At 36.9% G+C, this 27838-nt stretch overlaps 2 protein-coding genes across 5 annotated transcripts; one reads left to right on the top strand and one right to left on the bottom strand.

The window, feature by feature from the left end:
- Window positions 1-210: 210 nt before the first annotated feature.
- On the top strand, window positions 211-22288 carry LOC121239354 (glutathione reductase, cytosolic-like). 2 transcript variants are annotated; one of them, XM_041136607.1, is made up of 17 exons: window positions 211-345; window positions 763-905; window positions 1342-1406; window positions 4382-4451; window positions 4975-5046; window positions 5833-6036; window positions 11907-11980; window positions 12071-12154; window positions 12860-12947; window positions 13038-13119; window positions 15043-15116; window positions 15752-15859; window positions 15971-16035; window positions 16944-17057; window positions 18250-18349; window positions 20832-20885; window positions 21761-22288. In XM_041136607.1, the coding sequence occupies exons 2-17, from the start codon at window positions 765-767 to the stop codon at window positions 21854-21856; spliced, it is 1491 nt and encodes a 496-aa protein (XP_040992541.1). In that variant the 5' UTR covers window positions 211-345; window positions 763-764; the 3' UTR covers window positions 21857-22288. The 2 variants fall into 2 exon arrangements, with proteins under 2 accessions (XP_040992541.1, XP_040992533.1); XM_041136599.1 differs by having other exon boundaries at window positions 217-358.
- LOC121239369 (protein disulfide isomerase pTAC5, chloroplastic) lies at window positions 22120-27838 on the bottom strand. 3 transcript variants are annotated; one of them, XM_041136622.1, is made up of 7 exons: window positions 27176-27838; window positions 25479-25574; window positions 25162-25299; window positions 24139-24385; window positions 23264-23343; window positions 23026-23124; window positions 22120-22374 (listed from the first exon to the last, which is right to left on the bottom strand). In XM_041136622.1, the coding sequence occupies exons 1-6, from the start codon at window positions 27749-27751 to the stop codon at window positions 23029-23031; spliced, it is 1233 nt and encodes a 410-aa protein (XP_040992556.1). In that variant the 5' UTR covers window positions 27752-27838; the 3' UTR covers window positions 22120-22374; window positions 23026-23028. The 3 variants fall into 3 exon arrangements, with proteins under 3 accessions (XP_040992556.1, XP_040992550.1, XP_040992566.1); XM_041136616.1 differs by lacking the exon at window positions 22120-22374 and having other exon boundaries at window positions 22815-23124; XM_041136632.1 differs by lacking the exon at window positions 22120-22374 and having other exon boundaries at window positions 22815-23124; window positions 23264-23301; window positions 27176-27834.

The following is a 27838-nucleotide window of genomic DNA, read 5'->3' as shown; positions in this document are numbered from 1 at the left end:
TTTTTTTAAAATGAATATACAATGTTTTGTACTCACAATTATAATTATAATTTTTTATTTAAGATATCGTACAAGCTGTTATTATTTTATCTTTGTTCACCGCGATCGATCACTTATTAAATTATTAATTGTTGGAGTAAACCTCTTTCTCTTATCAATATTAATAAATATGCTATGGCTTAAGAAAAAAGCTAAGAAGTTGGAAAAATAAACAAAAAGCTTAGAAAAATTTATTATCTCTGCGATAATACACAATCGTTTCGGCTGGACTCCATACTCCATAGCCCTAAGCTCTGCTACTACTGATTTGCATTTGCCACCACCAAGTCTAACTTCCGCGATCTCGTAAATTTCGGAGGTCCATCTTTGTTCATTACATTATTGCAGAGTATCATCTGCTCTCGCTCTGTCGACGTCTCTGTTCTTTTTTTTTTTTTGATGAAAGGATCCGTTTGGTTCGTAGAAAGCTGTGGGGAAATGGGAGGATTTGATAAGCCTTTTCTTTTTTAATATTTTCTGCGTTTTTTTTTTTTGTTGCTTACTTTTGAACCCGGGGAAACGCTGAATTTAGATTCGAGCAACTGATTGGTCTTAGTTGAGCAGTTCTCTGTTTTTTGTTAACCAAAGCGAGAAATTGCGTCATATTCGAAGCTTTCTCTTCTTTTCTCTCTACCGATCAGCTTTCCGGCAGCCAACAGAGTGATAGACTATTTTATTTACTGGGCTAATTAAATTTTGATTTTATGATCTCTGTGTGTATAGCTATGGCGAGAAAGATGCTTATTGATGGTGAGGTGAGCCAACCTAATGCGGAGGAAAACCACTACGACTTTGACTTGTTTGTCATTGGAGCTGGAAGTGGCGGGGTCCGTGCGGCTAGATTTTCTGCTAATTATGGAGCCAAGGTATAGACTTAGGATATGGAAGAAGCAATGCATAATTATGGTTATTTGAGGGCTAAACAAGAAGAAAATTTCTTCTAGATTGTCTTATTATGCGGTTTTCTTGATAGCTTTGTTTTCATTGATTGCAGAATCACATATATAGTCAGTGGGTGATTCAAATTTCTGTTTTCACATTAGTTTGCTAGTTTTTTTTCATCACATGTAAAAGAATCAGTAATAACTTATTTTCAAAGGTATTCTTGATTGCCTTTTGTCTTATTGTTGCTTATTTAGGTGTTAGTAATGCGCCAGAATTCTTTAAATTTTAGTGGAAATACTTTTAGCTGTATCCAAATCTTTGCGTTCTCTTACCTTGATTGTCATATTCATTATTCTTTCATGAGAAGCGTTTGATTTCTAGATGATGACCTAATGACGTTGGTAATACTGTTGCAAGGTTGGGATTTGTGAGCTTCCATTTCATCCAATCAGCTCAGACGTCGAAGGAGGAATTGGTGGAACGTGAGTTGATAAAAATTCTTAATTTCAATGCTCTTTTCGTTGGTTTCCCTAGCCATTTTTGTGATCCTAGAGTCATAATCTATGCACTACAGTTCCTGATTTTCGTTTTTTACTTTTTTGGTTTGTATTGGGCGTTGCTAAAACTGCTCTGTTGTTGAGTTTGTAGTAGGTTTGTTACCTATAAATATAAAAACTGTTAACAATACAGGTTGACCTTTTGTATACAATCAGTGACCTATTGAAACATAGCATGATAAATGTCATTGGAATAGAGCATTAGTTGCACGTTGCAATAGCAACTTACCCATTTTCTTTTTCCTAATGCTCCGTCAGGAAAAATCACCATGTAATTTCCCCTTATTTTTGGTATTTTAGCAAATTGGATGCCGGATTAGTGAGATGTTTACACCTTTGTGGTTATCTATTTTTCAATCTCTCAGTTAAGTAGGTTTAAAGATTAAGAATGTGGGCTTGTGCAAGATATTATATTAGTTCTAATTTGCTTGCATAATGTCATCTAAGGGTGTTGCTTTCTATAGTAGATGCCGGAAAAATTTTTCCCCATTGGCCTTCACTGTATATCGAGGGCTTTACCATTTCTTAATGACCAAAATATTGCATTTTTAGCTGATGTGTCTATTTTCATATGATTTTGAGTGGAGAAGAGAAGTCAAGGAAGGCGGTGCTTATTGGTGATTTGGGAAGGACAACCCTGATAGAGAAAATTTGTCGGGGACATAAGTTGAGGGCATTAAGGCTTAAAGAGGGTGATGAATGCACAAAGTTTTTTCATTGAGTCACCAATTAACAGAGAAAGAATTATTCCACTAGGTGTTCTCTCTTATATATTCCCTTTGTAGTTGGGTCCAAGATCTACTTTTGGTAGGATGGGTGGTGGTGACCAAGCTCTAAAAGACACTATCCCATGATTATTCATTATTGGTCACTCCAAGGAGGCTTACATGGTAGAGATTTACCTACTACCTTCAGACTCTTTTTTATGGTGCCTCGATTTTTTCAAGGAGGCTAAGGATTGGGTGGCGGATCTCTTCTTATCGTTCCTTGACCCGTTGTATTTGAGAATTATGAGGTAACAATGATGATAAAATGATTTGGGGGTCATCCAGGAAAGGAGTGCTTGAAGTACAGTCAATTTACATTGTGTGCGTGCCCAGGCTAGGGATCATTTCCCATGAAAGCTCATTTGGAGGCAAAAGGCCACCCGGAGTAAATTTCACTTGGGCAGTAGCTTTAAGGAAGACCCTTTCCCTAGACAACATGAGGAAGTGGGGCATCATTGTGATTAACCGATCTTGGATTTATAACTAAAACGAAGAATATGTTCATCACCCTCTAGTGCATTGCAAGGTTGCTAGCAAGTCATGGAATATGGTTTTTGTCCAATTTAGGAATGATTGGATGATGCTTGCTCGAGTAGTGGATTTTCTAACATGTTGGAAAGGTCAATTTGGTAGCCATCAATGCGCTTTATCGTGGAGGATGCTCCCTTCTTGCTTATTGTGGAGTATTTGGCGAGAAAGAAAGGAGCATAGTTTTGAAGAATATGAAGTCAATGTCAGAGCTTAAGGGCCCGTTTGGATACTTAAAATATCTCAGTGTAACTGTGAATAATAGTGAAATGGTTTGAGTCAAGATATTTTATTGGTTTTGGGAAATGGGAGAAAAAATTGAATAAAAATATTGTAAAGTTAAAAAATTGTTCGAATATAATTTTTTTATATTATTTTTATTTCGAAATTTGAAAAATTAGTATTTTTTTTGTGTTTTGTTAGGGAGTTTGGAAAAAATGTAATGATTAGGTAATGATTAGATGAAAAAGTTGAAGATTTGAAATTGAAAAATGTTTTGTGTTTAAATGATGTTTGGGAAGGAAATATCTGAGAATACTTGAGAACAGTTGTGTTTCCAAACAAACCCTAAGGCCTGGTTTGTTTAGTGAAACTATCTCATCTCATCTCATCCCATCTAATTATTACAATTCTCCCAAACTTCCAAACAAAATACAATAACCATTTCAACTTTTTCAAACCTCAAAACAAAAATTATATTAAAAAATTATATTCTAACAATATTTTATTCAACTTTTATCTCATCTCAACTCAATGCCCAAACCAGGCCTAAGTCTTCTTTCCTTTACACCCTCTTTCATTGGATGGTGGTCCAAAACAGTGTAAATTTCTCCGTTTCTTCTTTTTAGGATTTGCTAGCACTTTTCCCTTATCCTATATAGGGGGATCTCTTGTATACTTATTGTGTACTAGGTTAACAACCTTTTTTCTTCTTAACACAGTATTATCTTATAAAAAAGAAGTGTTGAACCATTGGGTGATCTTCTTCCTTATGCTAGTGATCGAGTTGAGTCACAAACTAAATGAGAAATCAGTTTTTCTGAGCTGTATTTTTTTTTATTGATGGATTCCTTGATTTGGATGTTCATTTTGATTGTAAAGGTGGTATTTGTATTCAGGAGTCTAAATTAGAGTAATTATATGGAAGAAGTCGGCAGATATCTTACCAAAAAGGTCGATTGAATCCTAAGTTTCAATTCATGATTTATATTGTTTTGATGACCTACAAATCATCGGTTCATTGAATAAGGATTACTTTTATTCAGAGTAACAACTTCTGTTGAGAAAAACATCGAATAGACTACTTAGTTTCTGCTACCCTTTTTGGTACATCAACATAACTATAGTGAAGCATGAATAGTTTTGATTGAGTTATGATTAGACCTGTTGGTAAAATGTAGTGACTTCTACTTTGCGTCTGGCTGTAAGGTAACAGATCATCTGAATATATAGTTAGTTTATTCCAGAACTTTCCTTTTTTTCTGTTATACTATATATGGATGACTTGTTTTCTGATAAAAAGAGATGATTGATTCCTACTGAGAGTAGCACTCCTGCAGCAAAATTGCCTGTGTACATCATGTTTTTCATCTTTTGGTTTTCTAGGTGTGTCCTTCGTGGTTGTGTTCCCAAGAAGATTCTGGTATATGCAGCTACTTATGGTGGTGAACTTGAGGTGAGAATGTGATCCAGTATCAGTAGTACATGAAGTCTTTTGAGAATACATGAGTAAAAACTGTTGGAATCATACTTTCTTCTGCTTGTTACTCCTTTTCAAGTGGCAGAACTTTAATTGAAGATAACATTTTGTGGGAGTTTTCTTCTGTGGGAGTCTTCCTTTGTTATCATCTCATTGCAACTAGGTTGTTAATTTATCAAGTTTCCTATTGACATGGCTCAAGCTCAAAGTTTTCTTGAAATTTGGTTTATTATCTTTACTTATTGAAAACATGCGAGGAGTTGACCTCCAGAATTTGTTTTGAGCTATTTGATACTCCTACAGTGATCTGTGCCTTAAGACTCATTGGTTCTTGGATCTATCTAGCAATAGATTGGCAATGAAATTTTTGTCTGGCAGATTGTTGTTCCTTGTGTTTAGTACCTACAAAAAGTTGTCCCATTTTTAGTGTGATGTACTGAGTTTTTCTTTTGGTCTATTGTGTGCTCTTCATGATTAATGTACTCTTTTTGCTTTGTAGGATTCCAGGAATTTTGGGTGGGAGCTAAATGAGAAAATTGACTTCAACTGGAAGAAACTTTTGCATAAGAAGGTATTTTTTTTTTTAAACAAAGATTCATGGTGTATCTTGTTATATGATGCTGTTCACTTTTACCATGACTCCCTGTTGAGAGAAAAACCTAATTAGGATAACCATAAATGCATCCATTGGAAAACTTGTTAGTGGCATAGGTGGTTGCTAGAGCGCTAAGTTTTGTTGTGGTGTTATATAACTTGGTTTTTTTTTTCTATTCTAGCAATGATGAACCATTGTAGTCTCAATGAAGAAGGGAAATGATAATTTGTCTTGATTAATGCTATTTGCTTGGTCTGATTCCCTTTTCTTTGAATTCTCTAGTTTTTTTGCTGGAGTTTAACAGTTCAGCAGAAAATATATAGTAGTTGCTCTTGAGGGATGTTTGACAATGGCTAGCGAACCAGATTTTCTTTCGATGGGTGTTTAAGGATGGAGTATAATCTTAATTCTTTCTGGTTTAAATATTTGATCTCAAGTCTTAGCATGTAAGGGGCATGTTTAGACAAATTATTTATTATTTAAAAAATACAACATAACTTGTAATTTATTTTTCTTTTGTTTTTGGTGGGGGGGGGGGGGGGGGGGGGACTCGTTAGTGGCAAAGGATATTTGGAATATAGTTAGGTGATTTTTGTTTTCTTTTCGGGAACATGGACACTAATTTCTTGTTCACATTATTGAATATTCTTCCATATCGCTCCAATTATTAGTTTAAGTCATGCTGATAGTTTGAAATTAGATATGCAGTTAATTGTTTATAATAGTACTATTGTGATTGTATTTTTTGCTTTAAACTTTCAGACAGAAGAAATACTCAGGTTAAATGGAATTTACAAGCGCTTATTGACAAATGCTGGGGTTAAAATATTTGAAGGAGCGGGAAAAATTGTTGGTCCTAATGAAGTTGAGGTAACACAACTAGATGGCACTAAATTGAGCTACACGGCTAAGCATGTATTGATTGCAACTGGCAGTAGGGCTCAACGTCCCGATATTCCTGGCCAGGTAGATTTCTGCTTTGATCCTATTTCAATATGGTAAACATATTCAGTACATTATTTCAATATGGTAAAAGTAACTTTATTGGAGAGAATGACATAGGCATTGCCCAAGTACACGGAGTATACAAAATAAAACACCTAATTACATTCTAGGAACCTGAAAAAGAAACAAGTAAATTATATGCACTAGTTCCATTAGTTTTCAGAACACTGAATCACTTGATGGCTGTACATACTTTTCTTTCCAGCTTCAGTTTCAAGAATTTTCTAGACCTCTTTAATATCAATAGCTATGTGCTTCTCTTGTATATTCCCTATGTATTAGGGTTTCACCCTTTTTTTCATATAAATAAATCGATACTTTTTTTTTTTTTTTTTTGATAAGTAAACAAATTTTATTGATCAAAGAATTAGGCAAAGCCCGATACAAATACAAGAACAACTATATGCCCAATTAAGAAGGCGCAAAAGAGAAAATATAAATAAATCCCTACTTACTTTAAGTAAATGAAAATTTTATTAAAAAACCCAAAAGGTATAGCCCAAATACACAGGAAGATCTCTATCTTATCAAAACAAAGAAGTACTTGGTCACACGGTGCAGCTAGACTCTAAGTTGAGGATTCTTGTATATGTTCTGTGTATTATTCCGTTCAGAATATTAATGTAGATCTCATTTATGGTATCTATGAATATTCTTATTACTTTTAAAAGAAAAAAAAATTATGGCATCTATGAATTGTGAAATGCTCATATGAACTGGGTTTGTACTTTGTAGTTTGGTTATTAACGTTCTCCCATAATATTCTTTTTAGCAGTAAATAGTTTGTTGATGAGAATAATAGGCATAGCTCATGTACACAGGACATATACAAGAGAGACACCTGAGTATGATTACCTTGTAGTTATGTTAATGCTTATCAAGGGCTGAAATAGTTAAATATTACCTAATTAAGGAATTTTGAAGCTGTTTTATGGTACCGTTACTCATTAATGTAGCACCATCGACGGGGGCCAACTTGCCGGATATGGCACACGCAGAGAAGTTTTCAAGAATCGATGGGTCGGCAAGTTGTCTCGAGGCTCTTGCGATCAGTACTCTCAAGCCGATGGTTCCATACAAGGCTCAGCAAGTCCCGTTTGTTTTGAGGAAGCCTCGGGAGGGCTAGCGGTGGGGCCCTATGCGCAGGATTTTGAGGAAGGGGAATTGGTGGAAAGATCACTGGGAAAGACAGCCCCAGTGGCTTCTGTGGGAAAGGAGATTAGGCTAGGGGATGAGGGTACTAGCCTGTTGAAACACTCGTTGAATTTTGAGGGCAGCAGACAATCTTGGGAGGTGTTTGCAGATTTTCATACAGAATCTGTAAAAGAGGTGGTAGATTCGGATCTACAGATGGAGGTATTTGCAGTAGACAGTGATGAGGAGGAGATGGGTAGTCCGTCACCGTTATAGATGCTTCCCCCCCCAGATTACACCTAGAGCATCAGATTGGGTGTTAAAAAAAGTGGAGCAGCTTCAAGGTTGGGTGGGACTATCATGTGATGGCTATGAAGAACAATTCATGGCTCTTTTAGTAGCTTTAGAAGTTGGTCAATCCATGGCCATGAAGTCAGCAGTTTGAAAGGAGAGAGCGTTGAGACGACTGCATTGCTCTATTAACTATGACAATAAGGAGGGAACTTCGGGGAGAGATAGAGCCAAAGGGAGGGAGTTTACCATTGATAATGAAGCCTAAAATATTGTCTTGGAATGTAAGAGGGATCAATGACGTGAATAAACGTCTTCGCATTAGATCTCTTCTTCATAGCTGGAAAATTGACATCATTTGCTTGCAAGAGACCAAGTTGAGAGGTATTGATAGAAACACTATTCGTAGTTTGTGGGGCTGTTCATTTGTGGGATGGTGCTACTTAGCTTCATTAGGGGCTTCGGGAGGTGTGTTGGTGATGTGGGATAAGAGAGTGGTGGGGATGGTAGAGGATTGTACTGGGTCTTATTCCATGGCTGTAATTTTTAGGAATATTGAGGATGGGTGGAGGTGGGTTTTTGCAGGGGTGTATGGGCCTAATGTGGGTAGTGATAGAAGCTCTCTGTGGGAGGAGTTGGCAGGTCTATCAAAAGGGGGGAGATTAACTCTTATCAAAAGTACCCTCTCCAATCTCCCCACTTACTATCTTTCTTTATTCCCATTACCGGTGTGTGTGGCAAACTGGATTGAAAAGTTGTTTAGAACATTCTTGTGGAGTGGCATGGGGGAGGAAACTAAATTTCACCTTGTAAGTTGGCCAAGGGTGAGTTGTCCGATTGCGAATGGTGGGCTAGGGGTGCGAAATTTGAGTACTTTTAATAAGGCACTCCTAGGGAAGTGGTTGTGGAGGTATCAAATGGAAGAGAACTCATTGTGGAGAGCGGTTATTGATCACAAGTATATGGTAGTGGGTGGGGGAGATGGTACTCTAAGAAGGGTAGGGAGTCTTATGGAGTAAGTTCATGGAAGTATATTAGAAAGGGGTGGAACACTTTTGAAAAACATATTAAGTTTAAGGTGGGTGATGGAGTAAGAACCCGATTTTGGTTCGATGCTTGGAGTGGGGAGAGCCCTCTTTACACTACTTTTCCAGTTGTTTTTAATTTGGCAGAAAATCATCAAGTTGCAGTTTCAGATTTTTTGTGTCGTGCAAATGGGATTGTAACCTGGAATGTCATTTTTACTAGAAATGTCCAAGACTGGGAACTTGAAGAAATGACAGATTTTTATAGCTACTTGTATTCAGCAAAGTTAGGAGGTAATGGAGGTGATCATATGTTGTGGATACATGCACGTGCGCCCGCCCGGGGGGGGAGAGTTTACTGTCAAATCTTTTTATAAGGCTTTGACAGTTCAACATCCCACATTCTTTCTGTGGAAGAGCATTTGGAAGGTTTTAGTGCCGTCTAAAGTTGCGTTTTTTACTTGGACAGCTGCACTTGGGAAGATATTGACGGTTGATAATCTAAGGAAACGGGGTATGGTGGTCACGGAATGGTGTTACATGTGTAAAAGGAATGAGGAATCGATAGATCACTTGCTTCCACACTTTGAGGTGGCTGGGGAGTTATGGGCTGGTATTCTCAATAGAGCTGGGTTCAGTTGGGTGATGCCTAAGAGTGTGGTGGAACTACTAGCGTGCTGGAACAAAAGGCACAATAGCACTCAACTGGCAACAGTGTGGCAAATGATACATTTGTGCTTAATGTGGTGTTTATGGTCTGAAAAGAATGATAGGTGTTTCAACAACAAGGAGCGTGCAGTGGGGGAAATATGGAATTTATTTGTATTCTCTCTTTTATAGTGGTTTTCTGCTATTGCACTGAAGGGTGGGAATGTCCATGAGTTTCTGTCTTATTTTTCGCTCACTAGAATGTAATTAGGTGTCATACTTTGTATACTTCCTATGTATTTGGACATTGCCTAGTTTCATTCTCTTCAACAAAGATTCTTACTTATAAAAAAAAAAAAAAAGTATGTTTCCATTTTCCATTGTAAAAGACCTTTTAGCTTTTTGAAAAACCATAGACTAGTTCAATTTGGGACCCTAAAAGGAAAAATCTTTTTTTCTTATAAGTAAATAATAATGATATTATTTTATTAAATTTTCATCTCATCTCACTATCCAATTTTTTTCTCAATCGGATTACATGCCTGGCATCTGAGCTCGGCATTAAAAAAAAAAAAAAAAAAAAAAAAAAAAAAAGGAAAAATCTACTTCAACTGAGAACTGGTTTTGGTAATATATTCATTTTATCAGCCCTAGGAGTTGGCTCAAGTGCTGAAGGCCTTGGGTTTGGGGTAGGCTCCCCCTAGGTCTAAGGTTCAAATCCCCTTGGGTGTAAACAATCTCTAGGGGCCATCGGACTAGGGGATTTTCCCCTTGAATTACCCAAGGTGCACTTGCGGGAGACTCCTTGCCGAGAGCCTGTGCACCCCCGGGATTAGTTGGGACGCTGTTCTGGACACTCAGTGCCGATAAAATAAAAAATAAAAAATATTCATTTTGTCTGATGTACATAGTAATCATGTTTTAGGTTTATGGATGATATATCCAAAATTGTTTTGAATGCCAAAAAAAAGCACTAAGAAACAGGTCCATATTTTACATTATCTAGGAAACCCCAAAATTTAAAAACTAGTTATGGCATCCATGTTTGATCCAGTTCTATAGTTTCCAACCACTCCCTTATAATTTTTTGTTGTCCCATCTATAAACCTTTTTTGAATAAGTAAATTGCAACAGGGTAGTAACCAAGTTCTTCTAACCGTGAAGTTCCAATTTTTACCAAAATTTTTAGTTTTCAGCATATTGGATATCTTACAAATTGTTTTTTTTTTTTTTACCAAGCATGTGTGAAACATTAATGGAAATTGTTATGAGAACAAAAGTGTTTGTTTTAATTGTTACGCCATGGCTATCCACTTCAGCTAACACAAATTAACGACTGGACCACAAGGAAACGATAATGAAATCATTTAGGGAGGGGGGAGGGGGTTAATTGTTTAAATTATAACTAGAGGAAGCTATTTGAAATCTTTTCTTTTTTTTCTTTTTTTTTTTTTTTAATAAGCAAGATAAATTTTATTAAAAGGAAAGGAATATTATCCCAGTATACAGGAAGTATGCATGAACTCACTCAACCCTATTTGAAATCTTGCTTGAAAGAGTCAAAGTAACTAACCCAGCCAAAAAGGGTCAAGTTTCTTTTATATTTCTAGTTAGGTGCTCCTCTTGTATCCTTGTGTACTTGGGCTGCAACCTTTGTGTTTATGATGGATGCTTGTTTAATGACTCTCGTTAAAAGTAAAAATATCATATTATATGGACGCTCGTTCACATGTTTAAACTGTGTCAACCATGTGTTCCATCAAAGGATGAAGTTCTCAACATTAAAAACGTTATTTAGTTTTTGGCATCTCTAGCATGTGCCAGTTCACCCTGACTCGTGCCCTGTGGCATATGGTGTTTTTTTTTTTTTTTTTTTTTGATAGTTAATAAGGGAATTTTATTACCAAGAATATGCAAAGCCCAAGTACACAGTAAGTATACAAAGGAAATACCTAATTCACTCTAGGAACAAAAAGAGGCTAGTATGGTGTGTCTAAGCTGTAGTTGTATCCATGTTTAGCACAGCTCTTGGAAGTTTTCTGCTACTTGGTTGATAAGTATTTGTATAATGCATGATTGAATGCATTGTGCTGCTACAAGTCCAAGTGATATTGATCACATAGAAGGTGCAATAGGTTCTCTTGAACTTATATTTTCAACCTTCTTTTCCAACTTCTTGATTTTTCTTTGAAGCTTTAGGCCTCGTTTGTTTTCAGAGATGAGATGAGTTGAGATTAAAGTTAAAAAGTTGAATAAAATATTGTTAGAATATATTTTTTAATATTATTTTTGTTTTGGAATTTGAAAAAGTTGAATTGTTTATTTTATTTTGTATGGGAATTTGGGAAAGTTGTAATGATGAGATGGGAGGTTTTCAAAGTTTTTAAAGTTTTGGGTTTTAGTCTTGAAAACAAACCAGCCTTAGTTTTATGGTTTTTTCAATGAGCCCTTTTGCTGAACCACCTTTGTGTACCTTTTCCTGGACTTTCTGAGTCTTGTACCTTAATTTTCTCAGTTAGATTTATGGAGTTGATCTTTGAAGTGCCTGCCATCCTTGCAACTGTTGATTTACATATTTCAATGTCTTAATCGATAGACTACTTTTTTTTTTATAAGTGTCAATAGACTACTTAAGTTAACGTTCATTGAAGTATTTAATATAATTGTAGATCTAATATCAATTTGTAGGTGTTTTCTCCTTGCATTTTACTTTCTTTTTCTTTATAATTGCAGGAGTTAGCCATAACCTCTGACGAGGCTTTGAGTTTGGAGGAGTTACCCAAGCGTGCTGTAATAGTGGGGGGAGGGTTTTTCTCTATCTCTGAATCTGTATTCTGTATTGCTCTTCAGCTGTGCATTCTGAGTGTTTTAGAATGATCATCCTTTGATGTCATCAGGTACATTTCTGTCGAATTCGCTTCAATATGGAGGGGGATGGGTCTGACCGTGGATCTATGTTTCAGAAAGGAACTTCCTTTAAGGTTGTAAAAATTTTAGACTCTCTTCAACTTTGAGACCCTAGTCTGTGAATTATCTATCCTTGGGTATAAGAAATTGTCAAATGTTCTTGGAACCCGTCTTTGGTTCTGGAAGCATGTGAACAATATTTGGTCAAATGTTCCTGGACATGTCTTTGAACTCTGGGTATGGAAGCAGGTTATCAAAACTTTTGTTGCTTTACTAAATGCTTGAATCTTTTTGGGCAACTAATTTTTGTCAACTCAAATACATAAAACTCAAAAAAGAGAGAGACAAAGAGTTGACTAAAATTTTCTGAAAATGGAAATGATCAACCCTATAGTAATGAACAATTTACCAATTATAAATCTTGAGATTGTCTGATTTAGGGGATTCTCAAGCTATTCTTTTGCTTTTGAGTAGTAGTATGAGGTTTTGGTTTTGGCAAAGGAAGCGTCTGCCCTGGCATCCCTGTCAATTGCTTCCTGCTATATTCCCTGACCTAAAGAGAAGTAGCCCAAAATTTTATATTTTATGTTACCTCTTTGTAACAGTCCAGCGTTTTAGAGAAGTTTTCTGTTTTGTGTGATAAATGGGGAGTTTATGTTTCCTATTCCATTTCATTGATTCTTAAATAAGAGGTTTTCCAGGAATTATTGAACCACAATCACTCTCGTTTTTTGTTTACATTCTGTTTCTGATGCAACTGTTTCTGAATACTTTGGCAGAGGTTTCGATGACGAGATGAGAGCAGTGGTTGCGAGAAATCTTGAAGGCAGGGGAATTAATTTGCACCCAAGGACATGTTTGACACAGGTATAAAATTAGTTTTTTATGGATTGCATGAACCGACACATTTTTTATTGACATTTACCATTGTGCTGATTATTATTTCTCGAATTTTAGTTGGTTAAAACAGAGGATGGCATAAAAGTTACCACAGATCAAGGGGAAGAGTTGACTGCGGATGTTGTACTCCTTGCCATTGGTAATTACAAACTCAGTTTAATTTACAAGGCACTTTGAATCAATGAGCTCAGAGATCTTTGGTAATTGTTTAAGGCATATTGGTTGATTGAGTTTGAGTTTCTAGTGATATTTGTTTTTCTTGAATGAAGTTTTTTGACCTACCAAGTCACGATTCGCCCAGTAGTGATTTGGCCTACTCAAATCCCACCTCGATAACATCTTCATGTACATAAGAATTAAGCGTTTGGGACAAGATGTTACTCGGGGTTGGACGGTTTCCAACAGTTTTGTGGTAGTTGAAGAACAAGAAAATGGTTGCATGATGCTTTAGGGTGGATGGTGGCCTATAAATAATTTTCATAGCAATAAAAGTCTGAAAATTTTCTTGGCACATCTTTTATGTTCCATTAACAACGGAAAACATATGATTTTCATATAAATTTTTTCAACCAATTTTTTTTTATTGTTTTCTCATTTTATGTTGAAGCAAATGCAACCTTAGACATTGTCACAATAATTTAAGAGTTTTGAGATATTACACAATTTTGTGAAAAAACTTACTGGTTGGAACAATCACAATCAATTGTTATTTTTATACCTTGCTACAAACCTGCAAAGGTTTAAGTTTTCACAAAACTTGGAGCATGCCTGCATGGTGATAATATTGTATTGTATGGTTTTTTACTTGCTTGCTCAGTTTTTTTTTTTTTCCTAAGATTTTATTCAAACACAAAAAGGGCTGCAAACCCGAGTACACAGGAAGCACACGAGGGATACTTCTAATCAATAAAAGGAAGAAGAAAACAAATCATGAAAATTAGGGATAGAAGCAAAAGTTTGAACGACCACCTAAAGATGAAGGGTTTAAAGGAAAAAAATTATAATTTCTCCCACTCGTTTCTCACAAAGGAAGAGAATGTTGAAGAAGAAAGTTTTGGGATCCTTCAGCATTCCTTCACGTTCCTCAAAACTTCTATTATTCATTTCACTTCAAATACACCATATGATGCAAGTAGGAACCATTTTCCACACAGCTGCGATTGTGGGCTGCCATCTAGTGCTCTCCAAGAATAAAATAGGTCCACTATTCTTCTGGGCAGGACCCAAGCCAAACTAATCCGTCTTAGGATGTCACTGACAGTGCACTAGCAATCTTGCAATGGAGTAAAAATAGATGCACGGACTCCCCACTCTTAACACATATGGCACCAATCAACCACTACGATATATCTTTTCCATAGGTTACCAATGGTGAGAATCTTGTTTAGAAAGGCTGTCCAAGAAGAAAACGCAGCCTGTGAAAGGGCCCTAGTCCTCCAAATGTTCTTCCAAGGAAGGGGTTGTTATGAGGAGTCAGGAAATTATATAAAAAAAAGGGGACATTGAACACCTCTCTCTGGGCAGGGGCTCAATGCGCTTGTCTCTACACCCTCTTGTCTCAACCTAGTGGAATATAGTATATTAAAGATTGTCGTAAATGTATCTATCTCCCAATCAGGGGTCGCTCTGATAAGCTGAGTAGATATCTCCATATGGTCCGCTACAGAAGCTTCTTTAGCTTGTGCAATGTTGTATCCATCAAGGAAAAGTTCCTTGAGAGCCTCATCATGCCTAAACCTAATCCTAACACTGTCTCCCACCACAAATCTAGTGTGATAAGAAAACTTCCCCAATGCCTTGTGAATTTTGACACTCTAACCCTATAAGACCCCCAACTCACAAGGCATTACCCCATCTATTTATATTATTCCATGAAGTACTAGCTAGTTCATAGTGAAGCAACAGATGGTGAATCGATTCTCTACTACTTTTCCACCACACTTGTTAGTTTATAAAGCTACATATAATTACTATGGGGTTAAACTGTTTCTTTATTATTTTTTCAGTTTCTTTTTTTACCCTTGAAAAGATTCTCTCATTAGTCATTGCTCGTTGGTTACAGGTCGGGCTCCTAATACTAAGAGGTTGAATTTGGAAGCTGTAGGCGTGGAACTTGACCAGACAGGAGCTGTGAAGGTCACTAGCTTTTTCAGTTGCTTCTCTTGCATGTTATTATGGAACATTTTGTAATGTGTTTCTATTACTGGGGATCAGTTTGTTGAGTTTAGTAATATTTATTATGCACTTCAATTTCTACACTGAACAGAACTTTGAGATTATTGGTGCAAAGGCATTTGAAATCTTCTTTGATTATGTAATGGGCAAGTTTGTTACAAAATATGTAAGTGCATACACAAAAGAGGATGATTTATGCTGTTATTCAGTTTATGGCATTCTCGTAGAAAGGCTATGTTTAAAAAAAATGAGGCACTGATAAACCCTTTACTGGAGCCTGGAAGCTACAAACCCTGTGGCTGACAACTGGCAACCAGTTGGGTTGGTATCCAACTAGCTGATGGGCTCGTGGCGTTCTATGCTCATCCATTTTTTTTGGGTTAAATTGAAAAATTATAATAACATATTTTTGATAAGTAAAATTATAATAACATATGAAAACATATAATGTTGGCTTTGTTACTTAAAGGTTTGCAATCTCACATCATTGATCCTTTTCTTTGTTGTTCTATTGCCTTCACCACTCACATAAACGATTTTATACACCATGAGAATTGCTCATGCCACTGAGGTCTCTGCTGCCATTTCTCTTTCAGGTTGATGAGTACTCACGCACCAACATACCTAGTGTATGGGCTGTAGGTGATGTTACAAATAGAATGAATCTCACCCCTGTGGCCCTAATGGAGGCAACATGCTTTGCAGTATGAGTTTTATTCAGAATTTCTTTATTTAACTTATCTGGTATGCTTTGTTCTTCAAATGATTGCTTCCAATGTTGTTCAATGTATTCATGTATTTTGTTTCATCTGCAGAAAACTGTTTTTGGTGGGAAACCTACCAAACCAGACTACAAAGATGTGCCTGTTGCAGTGTTCAGGTGCCACGCATCTCCTGAGACTCTTAGATATTCTTAAAACTGCTTATTATTAGTTTTTTTAATAGGTAAAATAGCTTATTATTATTTCATACATTCTATTTGTATTAAAAAAGGTGTTATTCCAAATTTTTTAAATTTATCATCCTTTCTGGTCTTGTCCTTCCCAAAAAGCTATGTTTCAGTTCGACCTCTGGAGAAAGTTGCAAATATGTTTCAGTTCGACCTTATTCTTTCTCAACCATGTGCTGTTCAGTTTATGTAGGTTTTTCCCCTCTTCTTAATAATCACCTAAAATATCCAGAACACGATTATTGTTCAAATTGCACTACAAAAAATTTTACTTGTACTGGCACCATAATATCTTATGAAGGTGGAAAATTCTCAAGAGGTTTAATGAGAAATATGTAGCTTAGATTGGAGCCTCTGGATTTTGTGGTTGGATATTTCCTGCTTCAGCAATAGCCAAGTTTTGATCTCTATTGTACAGTTTGTATATTTACAAATTTTCATTATTTTTCGAATGCTAAATTGGTATCTTATTTCTATTATTTTTAATTAAATCTATATCTTCAGTTTTCCATGTTAGCATTCATGGATTGTTTTTGGAAGCCTTGGAAGTTTGGGCTTTGTTTAAAGCATCAAAAGGTCATTAGGAAGAAGTGGTTAAGAAAGTGCCATTTGTTTCCTGGTTGAACTAATAGCCATATTCAGTTGATGAAAATTGCCTGCGTTGTATACCTAACATTGCTTTGAACGGCTCATATTTGACACCCAACATTGTAACAAAAGTATTTCCTATCTATCGTTTATTGTTTTATTTTACTCTTGCGACATAAGTAGAACATCTTAACTACCATTTGAATTTCTTTTGTGAATGTTAAATATGCACGTCTCTTTCCAATTTGCAGCATACCACCTCTATCTGTAGTGGGCCTTAGTGAAGAGGAGGCAATTGATCAAGCAAATGGTGACATCTCAGTTTTCACATCAACCTTCAATCCAATGAAGAACACTATCTCTGGGTACGGATCATGATTTGAAGTCTTACTCCACTACAAAAGTATATTTTTTATAACGAAGAATCTCGGAGACCATGCAAAAGTAACATGTCTTTAACCCAGTCAAACTTTGGACCCATGTAAACACATTCCATCACAGGGATTAGGTAAATTATTGGCTTTTTACTGGTGGACATGACCCCTAGAAATTGTTTGACCCAACGGTTTGAACCCTAGACCTGGAGGGAGCATATCACTAATATGAAAACCCTACCACATGAGCCAACCCCTAGGGTTTCCACATAAGTTTATAATTTTATGAAGTAGCATTAATCCCTTTCCTCTGTGGAAACTGATAAGAATCTTGTATGTGATAGAATTAGGTATTAAGAAACCCCTAATGGAACTCTATGCTGGAGATAAATAATTTTAAGCTGTTTGAATTTTACTATGAGTCTGAAATTTTATGATAAGTTTGAACTCGTTCATCCGATTGACCATAAAATGAAATAGTTATAGATTAGAGTGCTTGAACTTTGTTATCTTATTATCTAGTCTCTCCTCATAATTCAGGCCATCCTTCCGCTGCCTCTTCTTCAGCTAAATAAGATAAATTTTCCTAAACTGGTTTCATGAAAGGAGATACCCTAATGGTTGAATGGTTGAGAATCGAGATTCATGAGCAAAGATAGTCATCTTTTAAGGTTTATAATAGAAGACTTATAATTGTATTTACTTACAGAAGTTTGGATAAGTAATTTCTGTTTATAATCCTCAAGCTCCTTCCATTTCTCTCCCTCTGTATACACCACCATAAGCAAATCAGGACTATCTTACAAATAGCTGCAATGTGAGAGTTACCTATGATGCCTCTCCAACTTGCTAGTAGATCAACCACCATTCTCAGCATCATCCAAACTAACCCCACTCTAGCAAAGATGCCATTCTATAAGCTCATGGCCACATCACAATGCTATAATTGGTGATCAACGGACTCCCCACTTTTTTTCCACATACAACACCAATCCATCACAATGACTCGGCGTTTCATTAAACACACACATGCTACGGCTTCTTAATTGAATACTTACCATTTTATAGTTAATGCAGACAGAGAAATTGTTTTAAACAGTTTTGCAAATACGGCTTTGATGTTTGAAGGGTTTGTCTCTATAAATGTCTACTTACTATTTTTTTCTTATTTTTGGTGCTCCAGACGACAAGAAAAGACAGTTATGAAGCTAGTTGTTGATGCTGGGACAGATAAAGTTATTGGAGCATCCATGTGCGGACCAGATGCACCTGAGGTCATACAGGTACAATGGGTTTGCTATTCTGTTTCATTGATGGTTTAGATATGAAGTTCTAGTGCATTTTCAATGTCGGTTATTATTCTTTTAATGAGGGTAACATGCATGATAGGTGCATACATGTTGTAGTGACCATTTCTTTTTATATGAACTTTTTAGTATAGTCAATAAGGGATATCTGTGGATACAATTGAAAAAAAATATGGCCAGATTTACCTAGCACTGAAGGTACATATTGCTGTATAGAATGGAGTAGAAGTTGTCCGTAAAACTAGAGTTGTCATTATTAGTGATAGGCATAGATGATATCCTTTCTTGGATATTTAAAATGTCCTTTACCAGCAAATGCATCAAAAGGCAACCAGCTTTCAATACTAGTTTTTACATTATGCTGCTATTTTTCCAAATCTCTGAACAGCATGGCCCGGGTAGCCTCAAGTGGGAGATATGAACTATGATATTGCAGATGCCGTAGAAAACTGTGCTAGAAACAATTTTGGTGCTTGTTTTTCCAGCCTTGAGTGACAGAGAATCGTTCTTGAATTTGTATTGAGCGAGAAGGTGTGCAAAAGAAAAGTGAAGGCATCATGCAATAAGTTTCTAGAAACATTTTTACCTTATTAGTAGCACCATATTTTAGAGGCTATTGAAGTTTATTGAAGTTTATCTGCATTTTGGATGCACTTTCTTACCCTTATTTATTTTATCACAACATGAAAAGAAGCATCCATTGTCTCTTCACACAGTTGCCCTGTTCAATTAATATCTTCCACAGAGCAGTATTTTTTTTTATAAGTTCCACAGAGCAGTATGAATCTTTATTTAGTCCTATAGATGCTCATCAACCATTGAGAGAGCCAAAGCAACTTTCGCCAAACATGTTTATATGCCCAAGGGACCGTCTTGATCAGTGAAATTAACTTTTTTACATTGCAAAAGAAGAGAGGCTGGTTCTGTTGTATGGATGGAGGTTGTAAAGGGCCGTTTATATATTTGTTTTCTTTTAATGGTCTCAGTTTTTATTAGGTAACAAATTCATTAAAAATAGTGGATTGTAAATTTATCAAGATGTAAGAATCTGAAATCAAGGAGTTCTAAAAAATAAGAAACGATGAGCACTCTCAAATAACCTTCAGTCATGCAAAGATCTTAAAAACATGGAGATAATTTACTTATCAAAAAAAAAAAAAAAACATGGAGATAAATGAAATTAAAGGAAGTTCAACACTATTGTATGTCCAGTTACTCCCTTCTATCCATAAAATCCTCATAATTCATAGAGGAACTAGACTTCAGAATATAAGTTGCAAAGCATTTTTTTTTAGAATGCAAGTATATTAATATTTAATGAGTTCCATCTGAAAGTTCGCTCTTTTTTCTCTTTCTTTTATTGGATATTTATATTTTTTACTTTATGTGCATTTGGGGGGGGGGGGGGGGGGGGGGGGGGGGGGGGGGGGGAGTGAGTGGTGTTTGGAAGCACATACGTAGAGGTTGGGGGGTGTTTGTTCGACACACTAGAATCGTGATGGGTGACGGATCTAGAATAAAATTCTGACAGGATTTATGGTGTGGAGATCGAGCCCTCAAAGACATTCCCTACAGTTTTCAGGATTGCACGTGAACAGGAAACATCAGTGGTGGATCTCATGGAGATGTCCGGTGGCTCAATCCACTAGAATGTGAACTTTTTGAGGGCAGCTCATGATTGGGAAGTTGGTAGCTTTGCTGATTTTTTCAGAACCTTGTATGTCATGGAGATTGAGCACTCAAGGAATTGATAAATTGTGGTAGATGCCTGCTAGAAAAAGGCGTTTTTTCTGTCCGCTCCTATATATAAGACCCTTATCAACCCATAACACAATAGTTTTCCATGAAAAAGTATTTGGAGAAATAAGCCACCTCTTAAGGCGATTTTTTTTGCTTGGACAACTTCACTAGTCAAGATTTTGACTATGGATAACTTACGGAAATGCCGGGTGATTGTTGTGGACTGGTGCTGTATGTGCAGAAAAAATCGTGAGACTGGGGGTCATTTTCTACTGCATTGTGAGGTTGCTAGATCGCTATGGGATGATGCCTTTAGAAGATTGGAGTTAGCTTGGGTTTATGCCTGCTATGGTGGTTGAGCTCCTGGCCAGTTGGAAGAATTTGGGCCGAATTCCACAAATCACAGTTGTGTGGAAGATGGTGCCTATATGCATTCTTTGGTGCCTATGGAAGCAACGAAATGAACGGGCTTTTGAAGATAAGGAGCGAACATTGGAGGAGATAAGATTGTTCTTTGTTAAAATTTTGTTCCTATGGGCGAATGTTGTAGATTGCAATGGTCTAGATTTTTATGATTTTATTGTATCTATTTCTTCCTCTTAACTAGGTGTAAACTCTTGTATACCCCCTGTATCCTTGGACTATGACTAGTCTGATTAATAAAATCTGTTACTTGTAAAAAAAAATGGTTCCTGATATTGTTTTGGGGTGTCCACAGGGCATTGCTGTTGCCGTTAAGTGTGGAGCAACGAAGGAACAATTTGACAGCACGGTAAGCTGAAGCCTCTTTTTTTTTTTTCGGTTTTTTGGTTTTCTCATTTCAAAGCTTTCTGAGAGCTCGTAACACAAGTTGTATCCTCCCATTTGTAACCATTTCTATTGACAGCTTTAGACATCAGCATTTGAGCTGGCTTTCTTTCCTTATTTTCTCCTTTGGCTAAATGATGCTGGTCATGATATAATTGATGATATTATGACATTGTGTGCCACTCAACGAATCATTTAAAAAGCAACAAGCCATAAAATGGTGTGGCCGCTATAAGGTAAGATAGCGGCGCATGTTGGCAAAGGATGTGCAAGTTAATTGTGTAATATATTATGGTATGATGGAGAGATGACGGGCTTGCAAGAAATTTCTAAAAATAGGCTAGGTAACATCTGAGACATAAATCTTTGATTGTAATGAGAGCCTGAAATAGCTCCATGGGAGCGGGCATATCCTTTCTAATACCCAACTCCATGGCAGTATACCCTTGCCAAGTGTGATTTGGCAATTATCTAGCAAAGTTACTCCATTACTCATATTTCCCTTCTGCATGTTTAATGTGTTTTGCTGGAAGTAGTTGATAGATATGAGAATTAAAGATATGACCAAGGAACACTTCTCTTCTCCAAGGGAAGAACAAACTAGACTCCAGTCTGTTAATCAGCAAATGCTTAGACCAAAATGATTATTCGCAGCGTCATGATTGACTTTTCTAGTTATTATTATTATTTAAACACGGGCGTTGTGTTTTGCTTTACCATCTCTCGTGAGAGTTCAATCCCGTGGCTTCATGTAGAAGGCCCTTGATTTTAATTGCTCTTTCGATTTCATAATTTATGACTCCTTTGGTATTGAGACAGTTTTGTGTGTTTATCCAACAGGTGGGAATACACCCTTCAGCAGCTGAGGAATTTGTGACCATGCGGTCAGTGACAAGGCGTATTGCCGCCAGTGGCAAACCGAAGACTAATCTGTAAAGATACAAATATGATGAATCTATGAAGAAGGAAAGAAGAGTGATAATATGCAGTTGAAAGGGGTAAAAATACTCAATGATCGTATGCAATAGAATCATAATTCATTAGGAGTACAGAATTCGTTTACAGAGAACGCTGTTCAGCTGCTCTCCCAATAAAAGGTTCATCAGATGTCAAGCATATGCAAGTGCTGTGTTGGTTCCACGTTATGGCAGTGTGAGTGAGTTCACATAATTTAGTGCAGAAAACCATGTTACTTATTCTTTAGATTATTTTATCATCTGCTGAATTTTGGATTGGATCGACAATCCCATATCTTCTGATTGATGGGGATTACAATATTATTTATTACTCAGGCCACCTTGTTTGAGTCCTCATTTTTATGAACAAGGCAAACTAGAGAACAATATCCCACTTTTTGGACTTATAATTCTCTCTCTCTCTCTCTCTCTTCTTGACTGTTTGCCATGTTTTTCACTGGAAAACAAATGACTGTACAGCAGCACTAGGTGGAAATTCTGGAGGAAAAGAAAAAGAAAGAAATCAGAAATGCAATACTACCAAAAAATGAATATTGGCAATTTTATTATCATTTGTAATAAGATAAGATATAATTAATATAATATAACCAAAGAATAATCCCTTTGCCACCACTGGGGTGGGAGTTACGTCGGTTTTTATTTTGTTCTCTCTCTACTTGCAATATTTATAGCAAACTTAAAAAGTAATAATAAAAAAGAAGGCAAGTTCAATGATTCCAGCTCTATTCTCCATCCCAATCCTCTTTATATGCTACAACAATTACTTGATCTGCGTGACTTCATTTTAACTTTTATCATTAATAATAAATAAATGCTCCATCACGAGACATCCATTTTATTTCAAAATTATACTGATCCACCTTCCTTCCGGTTTGGGTGTCATATGATATATAATGGTTTGGATCACTCGTTGCCGGTTTAGAAAAATTAAAAATGCATCTTCTCGTTGGATACAGAATCACGTGGCCTGCTGTTTTCATTACACTCTCGTTAATCCTCCCTCCACTTCAAATATCTCATGTCGTATGATATTTACCATAGGAAAAATGGTATTCTCATAAATAAACAATACAATCACTATAAGACATATATGTATAATTAATATAGGAGATGAGGGTAATACAATGCATATCATGTATGTCGTTTCCCTTCACATACATCACAAACTGTAAAGCCAACGCCCTCGCAATATGGACACTTCATTCCCTCGTCTACCCATTCCAGAAACTGCATCATAAAATGCAGTTTGATCATAAGATAATAATAATAATAATAGTCTTTGATAATGCTGGATGGATGGTATCAGATCAGAAACAATAAATAATAATATTGGTTCAATATCTGGCTCAGTAATCAATCCTCTTACCTGTGGTTCGATATTTGGCTCGCCTGTTCCATCACATTCTGCAAAAGAGAATTCCCAACCTTGGAGTTCAAATTTGTAACCTTTTTTCATGTAAGTAGAGGTAAACTTAAAAAATAAGTGTCTTTAATGGCATTTCCTATGTACGTACATGACAGGATTGTTTTCTTCAGCTCATTTTGTGAGAAAACCAAATCCTAAATACACGACCCCACCCCTACAACTCATTCCAAACTCCCCTTTTGATCACTAGGCCGCACCTGACAGGTTGTGGGAAAAATAACATAATAACTGTTTGCTTCCAATATTTTCAAGTAGATTATAGCTTTTTATCCCCCCAAAAAAACAAAAGAAAATAAAAGATTTTCCTGCAGACCCAGATGGCCTAGATACAGGATATGCACTATAGTGGGAGCGTCTCACTGCAACATCATACTTGTCCCCACTCAACTTATTAACTGCCTGTTGAAGGCAACTGATCTTCTGCATCAGAGGATCGGATGGCTGTGGTGGGACATATGTTGAGATGATAAGCATCTGCAGGAGGTAAGTGTCTCCACAATTTTAAATTTTAAGCCTGTTTCTAACAATTGACCTTTCATCATTTTCAAACTTGAAGATTCTCCATTGGTCCTATATATATATTAAGCATAAGTTATCAACTAATGCCCACTATACTAGTCATAAAATATCACTTTTGACCCAGACAAGTCTTTAAGGAAATTCGCTCAACTAATGAATCTGCTGTTAATTTGGGATTTATGGTTGGACAAAGAGCCCCTTCAAAGTATTTTCATTGTCAAACCTTTGTTTTTTTTTTCAGAAGAAAAAGATTGTTCTATCTATGGAGACTCAACTGGGCAGTGACAAAAATGTACCTGTGCACAATAAGCGGCCCTCTCCACGACAGGTAAGGCACTTTGTTGTGGCATCTTTTGTCTTGCTATTACCAACTTGTTTGTTCCTCCTAGCTATTCTAGAGGGTTCTTCCCATCGATTCTCTCCTAAGAGAAAAACTCGGTGTTGGGATACCTCTACTTCTGTAACACTTTCTTCATTCACAACTTTCTGCTGAAACTCTGAAACTTCAGTTATAGCAGCAACCGGAGCTCCATTTGCACCTACCTGAAAATCAGCAGGATCCTTGACTATAAATAGAAATCTGAACACAAATTCATGATATGTTCTTTGATTCCCTATTAATACAATATGGGCACAATAATATCTTTGCACGCATGATAAGTTCAGAAAACATAGGTGAAAAGAAAATAAAAATGATAAATGTTTGTCATTAGAGAGAGTTGCTCAGTTTAATAAAAAATAGATGTTAACCCGCCAGTCACTAATCTGCTCATCATGCCACCATCACTATAAAACATACCAAAAGGAAAGGAGAGAGAGAGAGAGAGAGAGAGAGAGGGCCACAGGTGGGGGGAGGCATTCAGGAAGATTACTCCAAAATGGGGCATATGTTTTTGCACATTTTGGGCCCCTATGCCAAATTCAGAGCAATGTTCCCTTCCAATTCCCATATGGTTTCAGCATCAATCTCTTATTAAGCCAGCCAACAAAATAAACACAAAATAAAAGGTAGTTGAAAGGCAGTCCATTATCATCTAACATGTGCTCCCATGCCATCTTCAATGTTGGTTAATCTGTGAAATCACAACATGCAGCTTGTGTGTTGCCACCAGCCTGCTGCTTGAATCATCCCAACAGTTCAAATATGCATTCTTTTATGTGGATCCCCAAGCATATGGGCACATGGGCACAAGAAGAGCTATATATTTTTCAGAAAGGCATTGGTGCCAAATGTGGCAATTTAATGAGAACTCAGCCAACATAGTGCCTTAAGAGAAGCACAATAGTAAAGTATTTCATCAATAGAGATGTCAACATACCTTCGGTGAAACAGACACATTGCTGTCCTTCTGATCTGCATCTGTGTTTGAACGAGCACCAACAATTTGTTGCTCCGTAAATAACCTTTCAAGAAGCTCTGCAGTCATTATCCCGTCTTCAGTGGCGCCTAGTGTGGACTGTGAAACAGTACCACACATTATCAAAACCATAAGACAGAATAGAAAGACAGCATGAAAATGAACGATTAAGTCATTTACATGTTGGACATTCTACTAGGAAAACTTCATCTAATCCTAGATGATTCTGCAGCTTTTCCGTCTATGTAAGTTCCATGTTATGACAATTTGCAACTTACTTGCCAAGTCTTGACTGCACGTTCTGTCCCACTTGAGAAACTTGAATATTCCATGTCTTCCTCACCCGAGTAAAATCCCAATTTTTGTAATGCTTCCTGTCATGCTCACAGGTCAGAACACAAGATATGCTCTTTCAGTTTTAGTAATACAAGTGAGTTGTGACAGCATGGGGCAAGATGTAGAACACGAAGAACTGCAGAAAACCAAGCATGAACATTACAACTCGCCCCGCATCAAACAACCCAGAATTTGAAATACAAATTTATACGGTTTGGGGATTTACTGTGCACAGCTCTACTTTAAGATGAGATGCCTGAGAAAAATGAAGGATTTTTCAATGCAAGAGAAACTTAAACTAATCTCAAACCACAAAGTTCAGCTTCAAAAATAAATAACATAATCATTATATAATATCATGTTCAAAGGATGATGTTTTAAGTTAATCTGTAACCTACCGGCCAATTATCATACATCAAACATTCCTTATATTTCTTTCTTTATGACAGTTCCATATATTAATACAAGATGATTAAAGCAAGAGATCACAATATTATTCTCTGGTATGATTGATGGTTCTCAAGTTCATCTTCGGTCAAGGCAATTTGACTCAAAGTTCTTCAGCACATTGGAGCATTTTGGGCTTCAGGAGTGGCAACAAATCCACATTTATGAGTTTTACCATTTCGGGGTTTCGCAAACATTTATAATTTTTACCATTTCAGAACAGTTCCGGCTTTCCGAACTCCCTTTTTCAATTGAGATTGGACTCTTTCTGTACATTTTCTACTTGCTAATGCATTACACTTTTTATTTTACGTCCAGTATAACTAAAACAATCTGTAGCGTTCATCTCTCTAAATTAAGGAGGCAACTTTTAGTAACATCAATTATTCATCTGTTGCTGGTTAGTACCCCAAGTAGCCAAAGATCCAGATTTAAAGATACTACCAACTTTCAACAAAGGGATATTAATTTCTGGCACCTTACGTTTTATTTTCTGGAAAAGTAATCTCTGGCACCTTACTTCACCTCAGAACGTTCGTATTTGACAGAAGGAACAAAAATATAAAAGTGAAACGGGAATTTAATTTGACAATTCCTAGCATGGTATTAGGTGCCAAAGAATATTTTCATATATGCCAATTACATACAAGCCAAGGCCATCGCATAGATTTTTAAGATAATTCAAGGCCCTAGCTTAGTTGACAAAGCATTGCGGTGGCTTCTTAGCAAACAAATACATGTAGCATCAGTCTAATTCGGCAATATATGTACTTGACCAATTGACTTACCTCTTATAGGGAACAACTCACCATGAATGTTTTCGAATTATAATCAACTTAGTTAGTCCACTTACTTGTTCTCCAAGTATAACAACCTCATCACAATACACCATGACTGTTTTCGAATTAGAATCAATTTAATTGGTTCATTTATTCGTTCTTCAAGTATAACAGCCTCATGTAGTTATGGCATGGCGGTTGTTTAACTCTTCCTTAGAATCCTTACTTTGACATGCGCTAGTGACGTGATATTTTAATGTGCTTGTTACTTCAGACATCTCTTTTATACAAAAAAAGAAAACTATAATCGCAAAAAATAAAAAAAGTATATGCATCTATAAACACACACAAAACATAGCACAAAACACAAAACTCGCCTTGTAATTTCATAGTAGGAATGATTGCAAGCAGACCTGCAACGCTCGAACCTCATCTCCTTCCGATCCCTTCCTCAGCGTCTTTCTCGTCTTCTTTGCTACGTCCTCCGAAACCCTGACCACCTCCTTATCCACCACGACCACCTCCTCCTTCTCCTTCAGATCCTCCTTCTCCAACAACACCATCGGGCTCGCACTCGAACTGCTCTCCGCGATTAGACCTTTCTCCTTCAGCACCTGCAACAACCCCGCAATACTCGAGATAGTTTCAGACACCGACGCCCCTCCTCCTAGCGTAGAGTTCTGGTGCTCAAGGTGTTGAATTCTAAGCTTGAGTTCAGCGATTTGGCAGAGCAGGGAGTCGCGCTCGCCGGCCCAGCGCCGTTCCTCGCGGAGCCAACGTTGCTCCTCGCGAAGCCAGCGCTGCTCCTCGCGGAGCCATCGTATCTCTTCGCGGTCATAGTCAGAGTGGTTGGTGGAGCGGCAAACGTGAGATTTGAAGGGCGAAAGCGAAGATAGTTTGGGAAATGGGAGGAGGAGAGTGGTGTGGGGAAGAGCAAACGGTTTGAAGTGAAGACTGGGGTTCAGAGGGAGTGAAAGAGAGGAATACATGGAAATGTGAGTGAGAATAAAAGAAGAGAAAGAAGTGGATATCGCTAGTGTTTGTTGTGGGTGATATAGATATCAAGAGAATTTTAA

This window comes from Juglans microcarpa x Juglans regia, chromosome 1D, assembly GCF_004785595.1.
Source record: "Juglans microcarpa x Juglans regia isolate MS1-56 chromosome 1D, Jm3101_v1.0, whole genome shotgun sequence".
Lineage (NCBI taxonomy): Eukaryota > Viridiplantae > Streptophyta > Magnoliopsida > Fagales > Juglandaceae > Juglans > Juglans microcarpa x Juglans regia.
The sequence above is the reverse complement of the archived record's forward strand: the minus strand, read 5'-3'. Positions and strand labels throughout refer to the sequence as shown.